The sequence below is a fragment of the Callorhinus ursinus genome, unplaced genomic scaffold (genome assembly GCF_003265705.2).
Source record: "Callorhinus ursinus isolate GAN/ISIS: 27379988/994484 unplaced genomic scaffold, GSC_fseal_2.0 scaffold14, whole genome shotgun sequence".
NCBI lineage: Eukaryota > Metazoa > Chordata > Mammalia > Carnivora > Otariidae > Callorhinus > Callorhinus ursinus.
The window spans coordinates 4,329,441-4,349,293 of NW_027397076.1; the positions used below are offsets into that span (position 1 = coordinate 4,329,441).

General features: G+C 41.8%; 1 protein-coding gene across 4 annotated transcripts in view; it reads right to left on the bottom strand.

Annotated features, from left to right (window-relative positions):
- TCP11L2 (t-complex 11 like 2) overlaps positions 1 to 19,593 on the bottom strand; it is a 48,216-nt gene extending 28,623 nt beyond the window's left edge. Inside the window, exons 1-5 of one of the 4 annotated variants that reach the window (XM_073900357.1) lie at positions 19,431 to 19,593; positions 11,575 to 11,709; positions 10,858 to 11,049; positions 8,354 to 8,489; positions 4,406 to 4,526 (exon numbers count right to left, since the gene is read on the bottom strand). In XM_073900357.1, the coding sequence (XP_073756458.1) occupies positions 4,406 to 4,526; positions 8,354 to 8,489; positions 10,858 to 11,014 (414 nt within the window). In that variant the 5' untranslated portion in view covers positions 11,015 to 11,049; positions 11,575 to 11,709; positions 19,431 to 19,593. The remainder of the gene's footprint in view (positions 1 to 4,405; positions 4,527 to 8,353; positions 8,490 to 10,857; positions 11,050 to 11,574; positions 11,710 to 19,430) is intronic. The other 3 variants (XM_025882358.2, XM_073900358.1, XM_025882359.2) reach the window with 3 other exon arrangements.
- Positions 19,594 to 19,853: the final 260 nt, after the last annotated feature.

The following is a 19,853-nucleotide window of genomic DNA, read 5'->3' on the forward strand; positions in this document are numbered from 1 at the left end:
GATCACATCCTAGGTCACAAATCAGGTCTCAACTGGTACCAAAAGATTGGGATCATTCCTTGCATATTTTCAGACCACAATGCTTTGAAACTAGAACTCAATCACAAGAGGAAAGTCGGAAAGAACTCAAATACATGGAGGCTAAAGAGCATCCTACTAAAGAATGAATGGGTCAACCAGGAAATTAAAGAAGAATTAAAAAAATTCATGGAAACCAATGAAAATGAAAACACAACTGTTCAAAATCTGTGGGATGCAGCAAAGGCAGTCCTGAGAGGAAAGTATATAGCAATACAAGCCTTTCTCAAGAAACAAGAAAGGTCTCAAATACACAACCTAACCCTACACCTAAAGGAACTAGAGAAAACAGCAAATAAAGCCTAAACCCAGCAGGAGAAGAGAAATAATAAAGATCAGAGCAGAAATCAATGAACTAGAAACCAAAAAAACAGTAGAACAGATCAACAAAACTAGGAGCTGGTTCTTTGAAAGAATTAACAAGATTGATAAACCCCTGGCCAGACTTAGCAAAAAGAAAAGAGAAAGGACCCAAATAAATAAAATCATGAATGAAAGAGGAGAGATCACAACCAACACCAAAGAAATACAAACAATTATAAAAACATATTATAAGGAACTATATGCCAGCAAATTAGATAATCTGGAAGAAATGGATACATTCCTAGAGATGTACCAACTACCAAAACTGAACCAGGAAGAAATAGAACACCAGAACAGACCTATAACCACTAAGGAAATTGAAGCAGTCATCAAAAATCTCCCAACAAACAAAAGCCCAGGGACAGATGGCTTCCCAGGGGAATTCTACCAAACATTTAAAGAAGAATTAATACCTATTCTTCTGAAACTGTTCCAAAAAATGGAAATGGAAGGAAAACTTCCAAACTTGTTTTATGAGGCCAGCATTACCTTGATCACCAAACCAGACAAAGACCCCCATCAAAAAAGGAGAATTACAGACCAATATCCTTGATGAACATGGATGCAAAAATTCTCACCAAAATACTAGCCAATAGGATCCAACAGCACATTAAAAGGATTATTCACCACGACCAATTGGGATTTATCCCTGGGATGCAAGGTTGGTTCAACATCCGCAAATCAATGTGATACAATACATTAATAAAAGAAAGAACAAGAACCATATGATCCTCTCAATAGATGCAGAAAAAACATTTGACAAAGTACAGCATCCTTTCTTGATCAAAACTCTTCAGAGTATAGGGATAGAGGGTACATACCTTAATATCGTAAAAGCCATCTATGAAAAACCCACAGCAAATATCATTCTCAATGGGGAAAAACTGAGAGCTTTCCCCCTAAGGTCAGGAACACGGCAGGGATGTCCACTATCATCACTGCTATTCAACATAGTATTAGAAGTCCTGGCCACAGCAATCAGACAACAAAAAGAAATCAAAGGCATCCAAATCGGCAAAGAAGAAGTCAAACTCTCACTGTTTGCAGATGACATGATACTTTATGTGGAAAACCCAAAAGACTCCACCCCAAAACTGCTAGAACTCATACAGGAATTCAGTAAAGTAGCAGGATATAAAATCAATGCACAGAAATCAGTGACCTTCCTATACACCAACAACAAGAGAGAAGAAAGAGAAATTAAGGAATCGACCCCATTTACAATTGCACCCAAAACCATAAGATACCTAGGAATAAATCTAACCAAAGAGGCAAAGAATCTGTACTCAGAAAACTATAAAATACTCATGAAAGAAATTGAGGAAGACACAAAGAATTGGAAAAACGTTCCATGCTCATGGATTGGAAGAACAAATATTGTGAAGATGTCAATGCTACCTAGAGCAATCTACACATTCAATGCAATCCTTATGAAAATACCAACAACTTTTTTCAAAGAAATGGAGCAAATAATCCTAAAGTTTGTATGGAACCAGAAAAGACCCCGAGTAGCCAGAAGAATGTTGAAAAATAAAAGCAAAGCTGGTGGCATCACAATTCCAGACGTCAAGCTCTATTACAAAGCTGTCATCATCAAGACAGTATGGTACTGGCACAAAAACAGACACATAGATCAGTGGAACAGAATAGAGAGCCCAGAAATGGACCCTCAACTCTATGGTCAACTAATCTTCGACAAAGCAAGAAAGAATGTCCAATGGAAAAAAGACAGTCTCTTCAACAAATGGTGTTGGGAAAATTGGACAGCCACATGCAGAAGAATAAAACTGGACTATTTCCTTACACCACACACAAAAATAGACTCCAAATGGTTGAAAGACCTAAATGTGAGACAGAAGTCCATCAAAATCCTATAGTAGAACACAGGCAGCAACCTCTTCGACCTCAGCCGCAGCAACTTCTTCCTAGAAACATCGCCAAAGGCAAGGGAAGCAAGGGCAAAAATGAACTATTGGGACTTCATCAAGATAAAAAGCTTTTGCACAGCAAAAGAAACAGTCAACAAAACCAAAAGACAACCGACAGAATGGGAGAAGATATTTGCAAATGACACATCAGATAAAGGGCTCATATTGAAAATCTATAAGGAACTTATGAAACTCAACACCCAAAGAACAAATGATCCAATCAAGAAATGGGCAGAAGACATGAACAGACATTTTTCCAAAGAAGACACCCAAATGGCCAACAGACACATGAAAAAGTGCTCAACATCGCTCGGCATCAGGGAAATCCAAATCAAAACCTCAATGAGATACCACCTCACACAAGTCAGAATGGCTAAAATTAATAAGTCAAGAAATGACAGATGTTGGCGGGGATGTGGAGAAAGGGGAACCCACCTACACTGTTGGTGGGAATGCAAGCTGGTGCAGCCACTCTGGAAAACAGTATGGAGGTTCCTCAAACAGTTGAAAACAGAGCTACCATACGATCCAACAATTGCACTACTGGGTATTTACCCCAAAGATACAAATGCAGGGATCCGAAGGGGTACGTGCACCCCGATGTTTATAGCAGCAATGTCCACAATAGCCAAACTATGGAAAGAGCCAAGATGTCCATCGACAGATGAATGGATAAAGAAGATGTGGTATATATAAAGAATGGAATATTTTGCAGCCATCAAAAGGAATGAAAACTTGCCATTTGCAATGACGTGGATGGAACTGGATGATATTATGCTGAGCGAATTAAGTCAATCAGAGGAAGACATGTATCATATGACCTCACTGATATGAGGAATTCTTCATCTCAGGAAACAAACTGAGGGTTGCTGGAGTGGTGGGGGTGGGAGGGATGTGGTGGCTGGGTGACAGACATTGGGGAGTGTTTGTGCTATGGTGAGCACTGTGAATTGTGTAAGACTGTTGAATCATAGACCTGTACCTCTGAAACAAATAATACATTATATGTTAAAGAAAAAAAAAAGAAGAAGAAGATAGCAGGAAGGGAAGAATGAACGGGGGGAAATCAGAGGGGGAGACGAACCATGAGAGACTATGGACTCTGAGAAACAAACTGAGGGTTCTAGAGGGGAGGGGCGATGGGTTAGCCAGGTGATGGGTATTAAAGAGGGCATGTACTGCATGGAGCACTGGGTGTTATATGCAAACAATGAATCATGGAACACTACATCAAGAACTAATGATGTAATGTATGGTGATTAACATAAAAAAAGGTTTACATTTAAACCATGCAAAGAAAGAACAAGTTGCAGATCATAGCTCCACAAGAACCCTTTAAAGAAGAACAAATGGAAATACCCCATGGGCTCCATTAGTATATTTTACATATAAAATATTTATTATGTATTATACAAGCAAGCTATCCTGAGTATTCACCACACAGCAGGCACTGCGCTTACATACACAGCACATGGTTAGAAGTACGGGCTCTGAGCCAGAGCACCTCAGCTCAAGTCCCTCTCTACCCCTCAAAGCTGTGTGACCCTGGGTGAGTAAGGGAACTTGGTTTCTTTTTATTTAGTAAGAATAAGAGGAATAACTACTTCATTGTGGTAATAATAAATGAATAATCTAGTGTTTGGCATAGAGCAAATGCTTTGTGAATGTTAGCTAAAACTATAACTGTCATATCATTTAATTCCTACAATTACCCTACAAGTACTCAGGACACTAGGACTCATGGAGGGAAAGCCTTTGCTAAACCCGTCACTAAACCAGGTTGTCTAGCTCCTGAGTCTGTGGTCTTAACTACTGTGTCCACTACTTTGTGTGCTAAGCGTTGCCCTGCGCTCCTTCCACTGCCCTATTTCCCTAGCCTCCACCCCATCCCGGGAAGTGCATTTCAGAAAACACCCTTCCAGTGACTGAACTTACTCAGTTTTCCAAAAAGAATCTCCAATACTCTTCAGAGGACAGGAAAACAGTCTTTAGGGGAAAAAAAACATTACTAATCAATACAGGCAACATCAACTTGCCTCTCTGATTTCTTCAAACAGTTTGATGGCATGTTCATACTCGGGAGGCTCAGCATTCAGTTCTGACTCCAGGACGTCCCAGAAGGCCTGGTGGACAATGTGCTTCACTCGACTGGCTAAGCTACAGAAAGGAAATGAATTGCTTTTAAAAATAAGCATTATTTTTCCTGATTATAAAAGAAATGTGCTCATTGTAGAAATCTTAGAAAATGCAGATTAAAAAAACCCAGAATAAAAATGGCCCATAATCTCATTTTTAATCTTTTGACATATTTCCCTGGTTCAAAGCATTGTTTTAATATAGTTGAGGATAACGAGTAGATATATTATATACTCATTTCATTTAATATTCTGTCCTGTTTCCCCTAGACTTTAAAAATGCTTTCTTGCTATAGCTTTCAATAAGTTCATAAAATTCTGTCTTAAGGAGATGCCATAATTTACCCAGCTACTCTTTAGATCTTTAAACTTGTTCTAGATTTTGGGAGTGAGATGGCAAAGTAGCTTTTTCCTCAACAGCTGAAGTTTCATTGCACAGAATAGAACAGATTAGCCCCAAGGAGACATGCATGTGAACTGCTGCCAACTGCAGTTGAGATGTCCCATTTAAAGTTAGCCGGATCAAACTGCTGAAATAGGAACCTTCCTAGGAAGAGCTCACAATAGAGTGTAGGTGGCCACTTTATTCACTGCTTATGTCAATGCCCTAAAATAGGTGCACATTTAAATACACATCCCTACTGACCTCCTACATTTGACAACAGTTTTAAGAAAAGCACATATTTCCCTGCACTGTACTTATGAGTCTCCATCCCCTAAAGGTCATACATCTCTCCCAGGCAGAGGCCATAACTACTTCTTCTTCTAAGTACCTGCCACTGTACCTAGCACACTACCTGGCATACAGTGAGTATTTGATGAATGCATGGTGAATGAATTAATAATTTGATAGTTAAGCACATCTCCTAATTTTTCTTTTTGGAATATAAATAGCTAAACATACAATAATGCTATGAGAAATTAAAATTAGCTTTCTAAGGGGTGTGAGTTAAAATTGTTTCTATAACTGCAAATGCTATATTCCACTCAGCAACTTTAAATGTTAAAACTTACTCTGGTTGCCTGACTAGTTTCATTCAACATAAATTCTATTTCTAAAGTTGACCCTCCTGAGCAACTACAGAACAATTAGAAAGGCAAACATTGCTGGCATGAACTTTCACTCTGGACTTTACAAGCCTCACATAGTTGGCTTGAATGGACCAACCAAGAAGGAGCTACAACAACTTTAGAGCTCCTGCAGGGATATCAGAGTTTAAATGTAAGTTTTCCTAAAGGCTGAAAGATATTTTTTAGCCTTTCAATCTTCTGGTGGATGGTAGGGAAGGATGAGATCAATCAAATCATTTACAAGCATTCCTACTGGCTATCAGAAATTGGACATATTTTGCCAAGTCTTTTCCCCCCAAAACAAGATTTGGTTAAATATGAGAGTCAGTGACATTTTTAAAAGTAACAACTTGGCCATTTGTGGACAGTCATCTGAAAAATCAACAGGTCATCATATGCCATTTCATTTTTAAATAAAGGTAATTGTCCTAAGTTTGCATTTTGCTTTCCTTGCTCACATTTTCCAGCTATGGCAGAAAATGAAAGAAGGAGGCATTCCTATTTCCCATGGTATCAAAATACTTATTATGTTCAAGGCACTCAGATGCCCATGAGCCTGCATTTGAAGTGAGCATTTTAGTCCCCATCATATCCTTGGGGAACATGAGGCTCAGAAATGGTCTCAGCAGAGCCAGGATTCAAACCCAGAGCCTATCTGATCCTAAAGTGCCTTCACTAATGCCTGTATTTGCAACTTTTGAATTTAAAGTATAAATATTTTCAAACTATCTTTTGCTGTACTTCATAAAACACACTAATTTTAACTTCAAACATTCATTTTCATTAGTCAGTCAAAAATGTTTATAAGGCATCCAATATGGCCAGACCCTCTTTTAGGTAGTGTGGTTACTATAGCAAAAAGAAAGTGTTTGCTCTCAAAAAGCTTATTTGTTAACAGGGACAGGAAGACAAAAACAAAACACATTAAAAATAAATAAGGCAGTTTCAGAAACATAAGGAAGACAGAATAAAACAATGTGGTAGATAGTGATGGAGAGGGTGCTAACTTCACTGGTGGCTGAAGAAAGCTTCTCTAACACACTGCCCTTTGAGTTGAGACTTGAAGGAGGAACAAAAAATCAGCCAGTGAAAATCTAGGGGAACAACACTGAAAAAGCAGAAAGAAGAAGGACAAAGTCCTTGAACAGGATTGAGCTGGTGTATTCCGGGGTCGGCAATGAAGCCAGGGTGGCTGAAGCATAGCAAGCAGGAAGGAAAGGAGTGAGAGACATGGTCTTGGAAGTAGGGCCTTGCTGCCATACTAAAGGGTTTGAGTTCTTAGTCTAAGTGTAATAGAAAAACCACTGAAGGATTTTAGGCAAAGAAATAGGGACCTATTCTGATTAACCCTTTAGAAAGATCACTCTGGCTACCGTGTGGATATGGAGGATGGATTATGGGGAGCTAAGGATGCTGAGACAGGGCAACTAGTTAGGACTTAAAGAGTCGAGGTCAGACATGACGGTGGCCTGGCCTAGGAGTGTAGCAGTAGAGCCGGTATAAAGGATTATGGTGAAATGCAGTTACCATAGACAACCAAACAGATATACCTATTTTGGCCAGTAATCTTAAAAAATATTGATTATTACGAATAATAACCCCAGGAGCAGGAGGATTCTGATCCACATTTCAAAGAAGGAAAATTATTGTTTGCTACTTTCCTGCTTTAAAACAAATAAACATAAAAGCTCTAAATAGAATCAAATATTATATTTTGTCTTACTTGATAAAGGAAATGCCTCTGGATTTATAAATGACACTGTGAGGTTGAAGATTCAATGCCATTATTCGTGAGCTAACTTTGCCTGTAAAGATGAGTTATCTGTAGTTACAGCTTCAAGCCTTTTCTCCCAGGGGATTTACGAGCCACCAAAGTTAGAGAGGCTGAGGTAGGATATAAGGGCATGGCTCTAACTAGAGGTCCTTGGGCTGTGGGTTTGGGGTGTGTGTGAGGTTAACCGGGGTGCCCATGTAGTTGTGATTCCTACCTCCAGATGCTTCTGAATCACCTCTTAGCACTTTGGCAGCTCCACTACATTTATTTATCTTTTACAACCTGAATATCAGTTTTTAAGAAGTCAAGCTGCAGGGGCGCCTGGGTGGCTCAGCCGTTAAGCGTCTGCCTTCGGCTCAGGTCATGATCCCACGGTCCTGGGATCGAGCCCCACATCAGGCTCCCTGCTCGGCGGGCAGCCTACTTCTCCCTTTCCCATTCCCCCTGCTTGTGTTCCCTCTCTCACTGTCTCTCTCTCTCTCTCTCTCTCTCTTTCTCTGTCAAATAAATAAATAAATAAAATCTTGAAAAAAAGAAAGAAGTCAAGCTGCAAACATTTCTTGAGCATGTACTAAATGTCAGGTATTCTGTTAGGTAATGGGGATACAGCAGCAAACAATATAGACATAGTTCCTCTATTAATGGTGTTTTGGCCACAAAAGGCGAAGACAGACACTGAACATAAAATTATAAGGCTTACTAATAAAAAGGAGGTAGGGGGCAACAGGAGTCTTTAGGAAGGGGATTTAATGTAATCTAGTACTCTCAGGAATGTCAGGAAAAGCTTCCCTCAGGAAGTGACATATAAGCTGAGTTCTAAAGATTATGGGTAACAGATACCCTTGAGGAATGGTTTTAAAAACAAGTATAAGACCTTGCTAGAGAACTAACCAATGTTTACCCCTGGTGGCTATTATACAAGACTTCTAGGAATCAGTGTGAATGTGTATGTATGTGTGAGACTCTGCAGCTCAGTTTACACATAACAAACACCTCTGGGTTACCTGTTCTCAGGGAGGGCTTCTTGTTTCAATTGAAAGTTCTCATTTACAGCAATTTCGTGAGCAAGTGTCATGTTTGATAAGTTCCTTGCTGCAGCCATCACTTCGTCAAATGTTACAACCCTGGGAGGGCTTGTTGCTGAAACAAAAACAAAACGCAGTTCATGTCATGGAGGAAAAGCTGTCATCCAATGAAGCCTCCTGATGCAGACTGAATTTAAGTTATTCTAACATATATATTCAGGGTTTTACAAGTAAGAAGAATATATACTAAATTAGGTAGATTTCCCTGCTTACTACTTAAGACTTCAAAAATTCAAGAACTCCTTTGGTAGCTTCAGTTACTGTATTGGTAATAAATTCTCAAATGTTTTAGAGACTATCTCATTAGTATAAGCTATTATAAGTTATTTTTCTTTTATTAAATCACCTCATATTTTAGTACCTATTGATATCTGCATTTATTATACATACTATGCAGGAACTTGATAAGACTACTTTTATTCTGTAATTCGTAACTCATTAATTTAAGCAGACTCAAGATGAAATAATTGATTTTTTAAAACTATAACTTCTAAAAGTATACGCAGTGTAGCATAATGTTTAGGTTTGATTCCAATTTTTTCCAATTGGTAGATATTATTTGACTTCACTAAGGCATAACTTACCTCCTCGGGGCTGTCTTTAGGTGATTAAATAAGATAAGAAGAACAAAGTAAGAATTTCATAAATGTAGATAATTAAAATATAAGCTGGATAATCTACTCAGTAGGAAGTAGTATATAAAGAATTATTCTACTTACTTCTAAAGATTATTCTAAAAAATTATTCTAATAAACCATGTCTTTAAAAAATTACTATTGGAACTCTTAGGTTCAATTAATTAAAAATCATTACCTCAGACAACAGTACTGACTGGCATTATTTTGCTACCTAAAATAATTTCTCAAAGGAGGAGGAGGAAGAGGAAGACCATGTGGAGGAGGAGGGGGAGGAAGAGGAAAAAACGGTGATAACATGGAATTAGTAAAACCCCTCTTTAGGATGCCTGCCTACCCTGTCAGAGGAGCCTCATATATAATACAAACAGTGAGAAAAAGCACAGAAAGCTAGGTGGCTGCTAGTAAATTCTTTTCTCAATTCTCTGTCCCATTAAGATTCTTTTAAAAAATGTCTGTACCCTTGGGTCCAATAATCCAATTATATCCAAAGGAATTCCTGGAAACCTTAATGCACCAAGATGTTCATAAAGCACTATTTGTAACAGCAAAAAAAAAAAAAAAAAAGAGGAAATTAACTCAATGTCCAATGATAAATCAATGGTTAAATAAATTTATGGTATATTCATTTGATGAAGTAGCTTTAGTGTATTAAAAGTATGTTATATCATCAGTAAATGTTTTAGTTATAATTCTTTTTTTTAAGATCTGTTTATTTGTTTGGGAGGGGGAAGGGCAGAGAGAGAGAGAGAGAATCCAGAAGCAGACTCCCTGCTGAGCATGGAGCCTAATGTGGGGCTCGATCCCAGGATCCTGAGATCATGACCTGCGCTGAAATCAACAGTTGGCCACTTAAATGACTGAGCCACCCAGGCACCCCATGTTTTAGTTATAATTCTAAGTGAAAAGAGTCTACACATGTATACACACACATATGTCTATGTGAAGAATGAATTTGACAAAGTGCCACCAGCTGTCATCTTTGGGTGATACTATGGGCAAAATTTTCTTTTCTTTATACTTATGTACTTTCCAAATTTTTAAAAAATGAGACTGTATAAATTTAAAATAAACACAAATGAACAAACGTGTTTGAAGTGGACATTTGATATTTTAGACATTAGTTGCTTCTTTCTGCATTTGCTTTGTCTGTTTAAGGTGTTATATTTCCTATGCAAAATGTCAATTAAAAAGCTAAAAAAAGACAAACACACTTGCTTTACACACCTCTAGCTTCCACACACAAGGGAAAAGACATCTCCCTCACTGTGGCCACTTTTTTAACTTTCTCACACCCCTAGTGTAGTAATTCTCCTTGTGGGCAATTTTGTGCAGTGATTTGCACAACAGGTTTTGAAATCAGCAGGAAGCCCTTTACATTATTTCACTTCCTGCCCGTCCCTTAAATTGGGGCAAGTTTCCTTCCATGTTAATCGGCAATTATCAGAAAAGACCAATTTGAACTTATCCTTCAATGTTGCCCAAGAAGTGATCTCAAGAGGGAGTGGCTTTCCACTACTCAAGAGAAAAGACAGGTTGGGTTTGGGAACCTGATTTATAATCAAACCAAAACAGATCAGAGACAGTTACGAAAATAAAAATGGGCAGGTTGTATAACTTTAGCAGCTATTTACTCCTGCCTTTGCAGTGCTATTACGGTACATCTAGAAAGGAGGGGGAGTCTCTACTCTGCTCTCATTCATTTATGAGTTTTCTAATCTAACACACGTCTAGAACGAACAGCCCCCCACACCCCACCCCCCAACACCTGCTCCCCCATCAGCTTACAAGCAGGAGAGCTGGATTTGCTGGAAGAGTCGCTTGTAAAGCTCTGCCTGGAGCACTCAGAGTCACTGAGTGAAGCCATGCTTTCGGAAAACCGGGAAGAGTCTGAATCGCTTGGCTGGTCCTCGCCCACACACTGCTTCTCACCATTGAAGGGCATCTTGTGTCACTCAAGTGTGGGCAAAGAGATGGTGCCTGCATAGACAAATAGACCTGCATCAATGCTCTGTGGTACTTCCACCAGCATCTGCGATGCTTCTTCCAGTGTAGACAGTTTTGCCCACAGGAGTCACAGTGTTGAAAGGTCCCAGAAGATAACCTCATCTTTCCCATAGCAGCCAGGCTATTACCAGGCCTTCAAGACTGCCTTCCAGAAAAGAGATTCCAGAGCCCTAAGTGTGAACTTGCTCAGGACATACATAGTGTGAATGTGGAACAGCTCTCAGCAATAACAGATCCTTTCAAAATGAGCAGAAGACACAGTCTTTCTCTTCCTGGGTTTCTAAAACATGGAAGGTAAGAGTAAGAGGGTGGGGCCCTGAGGCTGGACTGCCTAGGTTAGAAGCTCATGCTGTCTTTGCCATGTGACCTTGGGAAAGTCACTAACCCACCCACCTGGAGTAAAACTGGGCTGAAAGACTAAACTTACAGAGTTGCTTGAAGATTAAATAGGATTAATCTTATTAAAGTGCTTAGCACTCAAATGTTAGTTATTATTACCGTTCTTATGGCTTTGTTTTAAATGAACTATTTTCGAAATCAGCCTCTTCAGTTCCTTGTGAGCCTCTTGGGGAAAGGAGAAGACTAAAATCTCTGGCTGGCAAGTCTTCAGGTTCTTCTCCATTTTCCTGTGAACTGCCATGATATAAAGACTAAAGCCTGACCCTGGGTTTGCACTTGACAGCTGACTTGGTACCCACTACTACCCGATGAACAGGCACCAAAGATCCTGATTCATGAGTGAAAGAGACAGACTCTGAGGGACGAGGGGACTTACCATGCCATAAAACCAGTCCCTTGACTCTATCTATGGCCAGTGCTCTATCTGGGACATCAGATTGCCTCCCAGGTAAGAGCAGGGCACTTGGGCCCAGTCACCCCCTTGAAAGGAGATCCTGGGCACATAGGATGCCCCAGCCTGAGCCCAGGAGCATCAGCCAAGGCCCAGGAGGGAGCTGGCTCTGATATGTATGGTGTTAGCTGACACTAAGGAAAACCTGGCCCCGAGGAGGAAGATGCAAGTCCTGAATAGACGATAATGATAGTAAGGGTTCACTGAATCTCTTTAAACCTGAATGCAGCCGGTGCAATGAGGTATATAGAGCTTTTAAAGCTACAAAAACTTGAAAACACAGCCACGCATAGTATGTCTGGAAATCCTGCACAGTTTTTTCAATGATTCCTTTCATATTTATTGAATGCCTACTATGCAGCAGCACCAGGAAAGGTTAACAGTGAACAAAAGAGACAGGGCCCTACTCTCATGGGTCTCAAGTCTAGTTACCTACAACTGTGTGTGTTGGAGGCTAGAAGATGAGAAAAGGAGAAACAAGGCATTGCTGGGGAAGCACAAGAAAGGAGAGACCAGGTGAGACTGTGGGGGAATCTAGCCTTTGTTGAGAGAAATGGTGCCATTTTTTATCCTTTGGGTGGTAACAGAGACAAAGATGAACCTCAGAGGAACTTTAATTAAAGGTAAATGCCTAAGGGCATTTGCCCCTGGCCTCACCTAAACAACCCTCTTCAGTCCTGCCAATTGTGCACCTTCCTGGGCCCACCACTTTCACAAACAGAAAACCACTAACTCAGAGGCTGCCTTTGCAAGGAATCCAGTGAAGCTGCCAGGAAGCTACCATGTAGAGAGGTCTGTCTGCCTTGTCCTAGACTCCCAAGGCCAACCACCACCAACACAGGCTATATATAAAATAGCCCTGAACCCCTGCAACCTCAGTGGGGAAATAACTTCCTTCACCACATGCAAACTAGTTTCTACTTGAGCTTTAACTCCCATCTGCTGGGGGGAAGGGAACAGAGGACAGAAGAAAAGGGTCTGCTTTAACTCTTTCACTTCCACCAAACCCCAATCCTAAATGGAATACTTACTCTTCCGTCTAGATTTCTCTCTCACTCTCTTTGCCAACATTTTACGTCTCACTGATGGCATTTCTTGAAAACGCTACCTTCCTCAGGAAGCCTTTACTCCCTGGCCAGAGTGAATGACACTCTTCTTTCTACATCTGCAGCACATGTCCTATATCCCCACCATAGAGCTGAGTCCCTTGTACACTTATTTTCTTCCCATGGCTACTTCTGACTCTCCTTAATAAGGCAGGGACTGTGTCTTGTCCATTGCCAGTGTCAAGTACGTGGCAAGTATTCATTTAGTGTCAGCTGAATCGGAATCACTGAATCCCATTTGGTACAGCTTCAACCAGAACATTCGCAAACTGATATCAGTGCACACTTACAGGCCTGTTACTGCCAAAGTTAATGCTCTGGAGCAGAGAACCTACCACTTAAACCTACTTTATTAGGTTTAAGACTCAATATTCCCTGGTCCTGATCACACTCTTATTTGAATATTTTAAACTTCATTTCCATTTTATTTTTTTTTTCCATCATTCCACCATAACAACTGTGCTCTGTATGCTCTGCTCTTATTTTTTCTTCACTTTGGCTGTTTTTCCAAGTAAAGGTGAATAAAAGCTTTCATCCATTGGAATTTATGAACTAGGTTAATAGTTGTAACTGTCCATTTCATTTTTCTACTCCAACTGAACAGCACACTTTGTAGGTTCCTTAATTGTGTTTAACAAGGCAGCAAAGTACAAAGATTTAAAAATAAAAAGATGTAGGTTAGGAGTTAGAAGGCTAGAGTCTGAGGCCTGAATCTGTCATTAATTTGCTATGTGACTTTATGCACATCACATCGGCTAGCTTCATCTCATTTTTCTGAGCAGGTTGGGCAAGCTATAAGGTCCCTTTCAGCTAGGAATTGCTAAAATTCTATAAACCCAGAGTTCCATGAGGCTTCACTAGAAGTTCTGAGAAATTAAATGTGCTCATGGCAGACATACTTAATAATGTGCAACTATGCTTCCTTCCAAAAATTCACTGGAAGTAGAGTTTCTGGCACAGGGAATGCAACAGAAAATGTGAAAGCTTCAAAATGTTTAGACACTCTTGTTTGGATGGTAGAAGCCTCCATAGCACAACTGGGCTTTAGTGCATCCAAGGAGAAACTTTCCTTTGAAGCCCAAATGTCCATTATTATTCTATAAGGAAACTGCCTGTTTCCTCCTCTAGGCATACTAATAATACCCAATGCATAGGGTTGGTGTGGGACTACATTTAGTCAATATGTGTAGAGTACTTGGAACAGTATCTGACAGAAAAACAGGATATAGATTATTGCTATTATTAGTATTATTTGCATTTTTTCTTGTTATTATCATTTCAGGCATTAAAAACTCTAGAAGGGAGAACTGTTTTATCCCAAGATGATAAAAGCATATTCCCCTACAGACAAACAAAACTGCTAGTTAACCTACAGCAGAGCTCTTGCACTTGTCATAGATACTTGCACAGCTTTAGATACTAAAGCTGAAAGCAAAAGGCCCATTCCAGTGCAAATGGTCTTCTGCAAGCTCGTTCACATCTGTTCTTACTTTTCTTGGTCTCGGGTTTCCATATAAGTCATCTGGGGACAAAGCTACTTGACTCAAAAGGCATTGAGGGTAATTAGATGGCTTTAAAAACTATTTTGGATTCTCTCTTAGAATAGTGATAATAAAACCAGTCTATTTCTTTAAGAAAGGTAATGCTTCTCATACTGACAAACTTAGACCTACTTAACTTTCACCACTACCAATCACAAGCAAACCACACAACTTTTAAGAAACACCACATCTCATCCTACCTGGAGGATTTACTACTGGCCAAAGGTAAAGTCAAAGGTGAAAACAGTGGATAACTCCAAGCAAAGCCTCCAACACTACAGTGGGTCACCATCAAGGAGAATAATCACATTCTTACTACATTCTTTCTCATTTAATTAAGTTCAATATTATATAATTTCTTCCAAGACCAATGACTGGGATGCAGCTGACATTTAAACATTTATTGTTGAATGAATGGCAATATGATCATTGACATTTTAGAGAGGAGGAAATGGGTACAGGGATCCCAAAGGGGATAGTTCTGTGACCCATGACAGATAGAAGGGAAATGGGTTTTTTTAATTTGCTAGTTGACTCCTTAGCCTGTGCCCACACTACCAACTTTACTTCTTTATTTCCTTTTCATAGCAAACTCATCTGCAAATGGTCCAGCACAGATTCAGGATTAGAAAGATCCACCAGTGACAATGTACATGTCCACAAAGCAGTAAGAACACTGGCGCTGGAGTCAAGTGGACTGGGTTCTTGATCCTGACTCTTGATATCTACTGACTAGAGAGAGGGAACTTAGCCATTTGTAAAATGGGGCTAATAATAGTATCTACCTCATAGAATTGTGAAGATTAACTGAAATAGTCTATGTAAAGTACTTAAGCTCCTAGTAAGTGCTTGACAGATTGTCAACTATTATTTTATTCTTACTAAAAGAAATTATGATTTCCAAACATGTCAATGTCATAAAAACAAAGAAAGGCTGAAGACATGTTCCAGATGAAAAGAGACTTGACAACTGAGTGAAACAGATGATCCCTGACTGAACCCCGTACCAGAGAGGAAAAAACACTATTATTGGATCAATTAACAGCACCGTTACAAACTTTACTGTCTGTATTACAATGTTAAATTTACTAAAGTTGATAAATGTACTGTGACTACATATTAGGAATAAAGGGCCATGATGTATGCAACTTTCTCTCGACTAATTTAATGAGAAAAAGAAAAAACAATAAGGCATATGGAGCAAAATGTTAACAGATGAATATGAGTAAAAGGTAGACAATAAGGAATTCTTTGTAGTGTTCTTACAACCCTTTCTGTAAGTTTGAAATTATTTCCAAGGGAAAAATTAAAAGAGAAGTACTAAACCAAAACTCCGAGTCTAATTCAGAATAGTCGGGCTCCTGTAATTTTTAGATTTTGATTGTTCCCACTGCTGGGATAGCTTAGATCCTGTTCTATTATAAAAGCTCTTCTAGACAGTCTGGCTTGTCCCAATGTCCTTCTTGAACAGTGTCTAGAGAATAAAACAGGAAATAGGCCAGAGCCCTTCAGAAGAGGCACAATATATCATCCCTTTTAAGAGTTCATCTCCCGGTGGTTTCCCTTTTCTTAAGAAGTTTCCTGGCAATGGTTTATATTCCTCTGTGATTTGGCCTCTGCCTACACCATCCCATATCACTCTTCCCCTAACCCTTCCTGCTACAGACACAATGGCTTTCTTCAGGTTCCTCAGATATGCCAAACTTCCTACTTTGGAGCACTTGAACCTGCTATTCTCTCCCGTAGCATGTTCTCCTCCCTGATCTCCATGGGATGGGCCCCTTGTTGTCGTTCAGGTTTGAAATTAAACATTACAACTTCACAGTGACATTCCCTGAGAGCCTCACTCCATCTAAATTAGCCATCTAGAGCTGAGAACACTTCCTGGGATAGAGGGGGAGCCGGAGGAGTCTCACTGAGAAACAAATTAAGCCACACTCGTATTCATATTACAATTTGGGGTTTCCTTCCCTCCTGCCTCACTCACATTGCTCATATTCCCATTATGCAGTCACTTAAAGTACTATAGTTGCTATTTACATATCTGCCTCCCCACTAAATTTTAAGCTGCTTGCAGGAAGGGCTATGTCTCTCTCCCCTTTCCAATTCCCAGTGCCTGCCTCTACACATTTCCCAGGCACCTAAAATTCAAACTAGCAAAGACTCAGAGTTCCAGAGCTTAAAGAAATGTTTACATTGTGTCTTTCCCCTTTCTTAATGCTCACTGATAGTAAATGATAACAATTAGAGCTAATAGTTACTGTGTGCTTATTATACCACAGCCCCCATAAGTGCTGTGTTTTATCTCCTTGAATCTTTATCATAACCCTGTTAGCTGAGGTATTGCTATTATCCCCATTTTATAGATGAGAACCTGAGGCTCAGAGAGGTTAAATTACTTGCCCTAGGGTTCACAGCAGTGGCAGAAGCACAGCTGAAATCCAGGCCATGGATCCCTAATAGCCCATGCTTTCTACCACTCTAGGATGGCTGGAGAAAATTTGGTGTGCTGCTCATTCTTTCCACTCTCAGTCTGCCAAATCGATCTACCCAACACCACGTGGATACTTGCATATGTGGTAACAAGCTGACCTTACCCCGGGGTGGCAGCTCAAAGTGCTATACCGTGAAGGGCATCACTGAAAGAGTCTATTGTCCAAAATAATTCTCAACCACCCCACTAGAGTAAATGAAAATCCTCTATCAGGGAGCCATTCTTTAAGTACTGCAAAATCCCTAGTTAAAACCCGCATATTATCAAAAGTCTTAATTGCTTACAACTAATATAAAAAACATTTTGAGGTGAATTATTCAGATTTTCCAGCAGTGCTCTGGACAAGGAATGGAGCCCAACCAGTTAAGGTTAGGTCGTGGAAATGAGAAATTTCAAGAGCTATCTAGTGGGTGTCATCCTTGAAGACCAGGTCAAGGTCATATACAAAGACAAGCATTCACATACGTGTAGTAAAGGGCAAGGAGTCAGAAGAAAAAAATGGTAGATGGTGTGGAAAATTACCATCTTCTTTTTTTTTTTTTTAAAGATTTTATTTATTTATTTGAGAGAGAGAGAATGAGAGATAGAGAGCACAAGAGGGAAGAGGGTCAGAAGGAGAAGCAGACTCCCTGCTGAGCAGGGAGCCCGATGTGGGACTCGATCCCAGGACTCCAGGATCATGACCTGAGCCGAAGGCAGTCGCTCAACCAACTGAGCCACCCAGGCGCCCGGAAAATTACCATCTTCTGCAAATGCTGCTTTAGAACCAGTCCCAAACAGCAGTGCTAAAAAGTTATTCATATGCAGCAAGGCATAAACCACAGAGCAGAGAGATAGGTTCCTGCTCCATTCAGCTAGAGAATACTGGTCTTCATCAATTAGAGCCAACAAAGAGCTAGATAAAAGCCAACAAGCCAGGCATTGTCTAAGAAAGCAGATGTTCATGCAACACATAACGTTACAGCATCAGGGAGAAGGATTTCTAGGCACTTTTCACACTTGGAAACACTTCTCCTCCCACCCCTGGCTGGCCAGTCTAATACCTGTATTTCCTCCTCTGGGGCCCTCAACCCCTCACAGAATGGCACCGAAGCTGCTTCCACACAGGACTGGCTATCTCCAGTCCTGGGCCACTTCAAGTGAGGCAACCCGCAGGCTGCCAGAGTGATGTATGAAATCCCTGGAGGCAAGAGGACAAGGCAGGCAGGGAGCCACCTAAAGTGGGAACCACTGCGATAACCTACCTCATTCTGATCGGCAGGCGGCAAAGAGCAGGGTCTCTGGCTGGGCTGGAGGCCATGAGACCACAGGGATCTTGGGGGCGGAGGGGCCCACTGGGGACGAGGACAACTTGCCTGGTTTCTCAAGGTTAAAGTAACAGGACAACCACTTAAGACAATTATTTCCCAAACTTCAGTCATTTGGCTACCACTGTTCACGCCTGTTGCCACATCTCCATCCTCATCTCTACTCTAATTTATCAATCACTTCTATCTTGACTAGATTTTTGCATTTAAATACATTTATTTTAAAAGGAAACTTTATATCATTGTGAAATTGCTTGTTTAATGGTTTTTTCCAATACTAACGAAAACGCAGAACCCTGTTCGTCCTCGTGCCACCTCCAATCTGCGCTGTTACCCCAGTGGTGCCATCCAGCGGCGCGGCTTTGGGAAGCACTAGCAATCTCCGAGAGGCCAGAGGTTCGAACCCGGGGGTCTGACTGGCATCTCCCGCCTCGTCGCCTGACAGTCGGCTCCAGGGCAGGCACCGGGAGTCTGCACAGCCCCCCTCCGGCCGCCCCTCCCCTCCAGCAGCACGTTTCCTGTCAAAACAAACCCTTGGAGGAGGGGACGGCGGAGGCCGAGCCGAGTGCCAGGGAAACCCCGTAAACAAACCCCCAACACACGCGTCGAGCCGAGCCCGGCACCCACCGTGGCCCCGCTCGCCCACCCGCGCTGGGCTGGGAGTCGCAAGCGAGAGGGGCCCCCACCCGGAGCCCGGGTGGTGGGAAGCCGTTCGCAGCGCTGTCGCTGGCATGGGGCCAGCAGGATGTCAACAGTGGCCAAGCGGCCGCAACCCCGCCGCCTCCGGGGCCCGAAGCCCGCGGCTATACTGACACCCGCGGCGGCCACTCGGTGCCCGCGCCCCGCTCCCACGCGGGACGCCGGTTCGAGGTCAAACAAGGGAATGGGGGGAACAAGAAGCGGGGCTTTAACGCCCCTGGCACCGGAGTCCCAGGACAGAGTTCCGAGGTGGGTCGGGGGAGGCCCTCGGGCTGCCCTGGGGCGAGGTGTCCGGGTCCAGTGACCCGGGCCGGTCACTTCAGAGCCGGCGACCCCCTCCCCCGGATGGATACGCACCGGGTCCGGCGCAGAGACAGGCGGAGGAGAAAGGCGACTGAGTGAGTCTGGGTCAGGGGTCTCTGGGTGTCCCCTCACCGAGCACCGCACAGGCACCTCGAAAACTCACCAGTCCAACAACCCCGAACCTCCCGGTCGCCCTCCCCCCCCCCCCGCCCCACGCGGTATTTAAAGGGCCGGGAGGGACTCTGAGGAGACCGCCACGGCGGAGCAGAGTAACCTGCGGGCGGGGGAAGACGGCCCGCGGGAGGGGAGGAAATCCAGGTAACTTCATGCTCCGATCGCAGAGCTCTGACAGATTTGACCTACTACAGAATAGTTTTCCTCATGTTTGATGAAAGAGGCCGAGAAGCGCTTGGATTGACGTTGTTCTGCATGCGAGAGGAAACTACCCCCCCCCCGTGGGTTTCGAGTAGTGCGGTC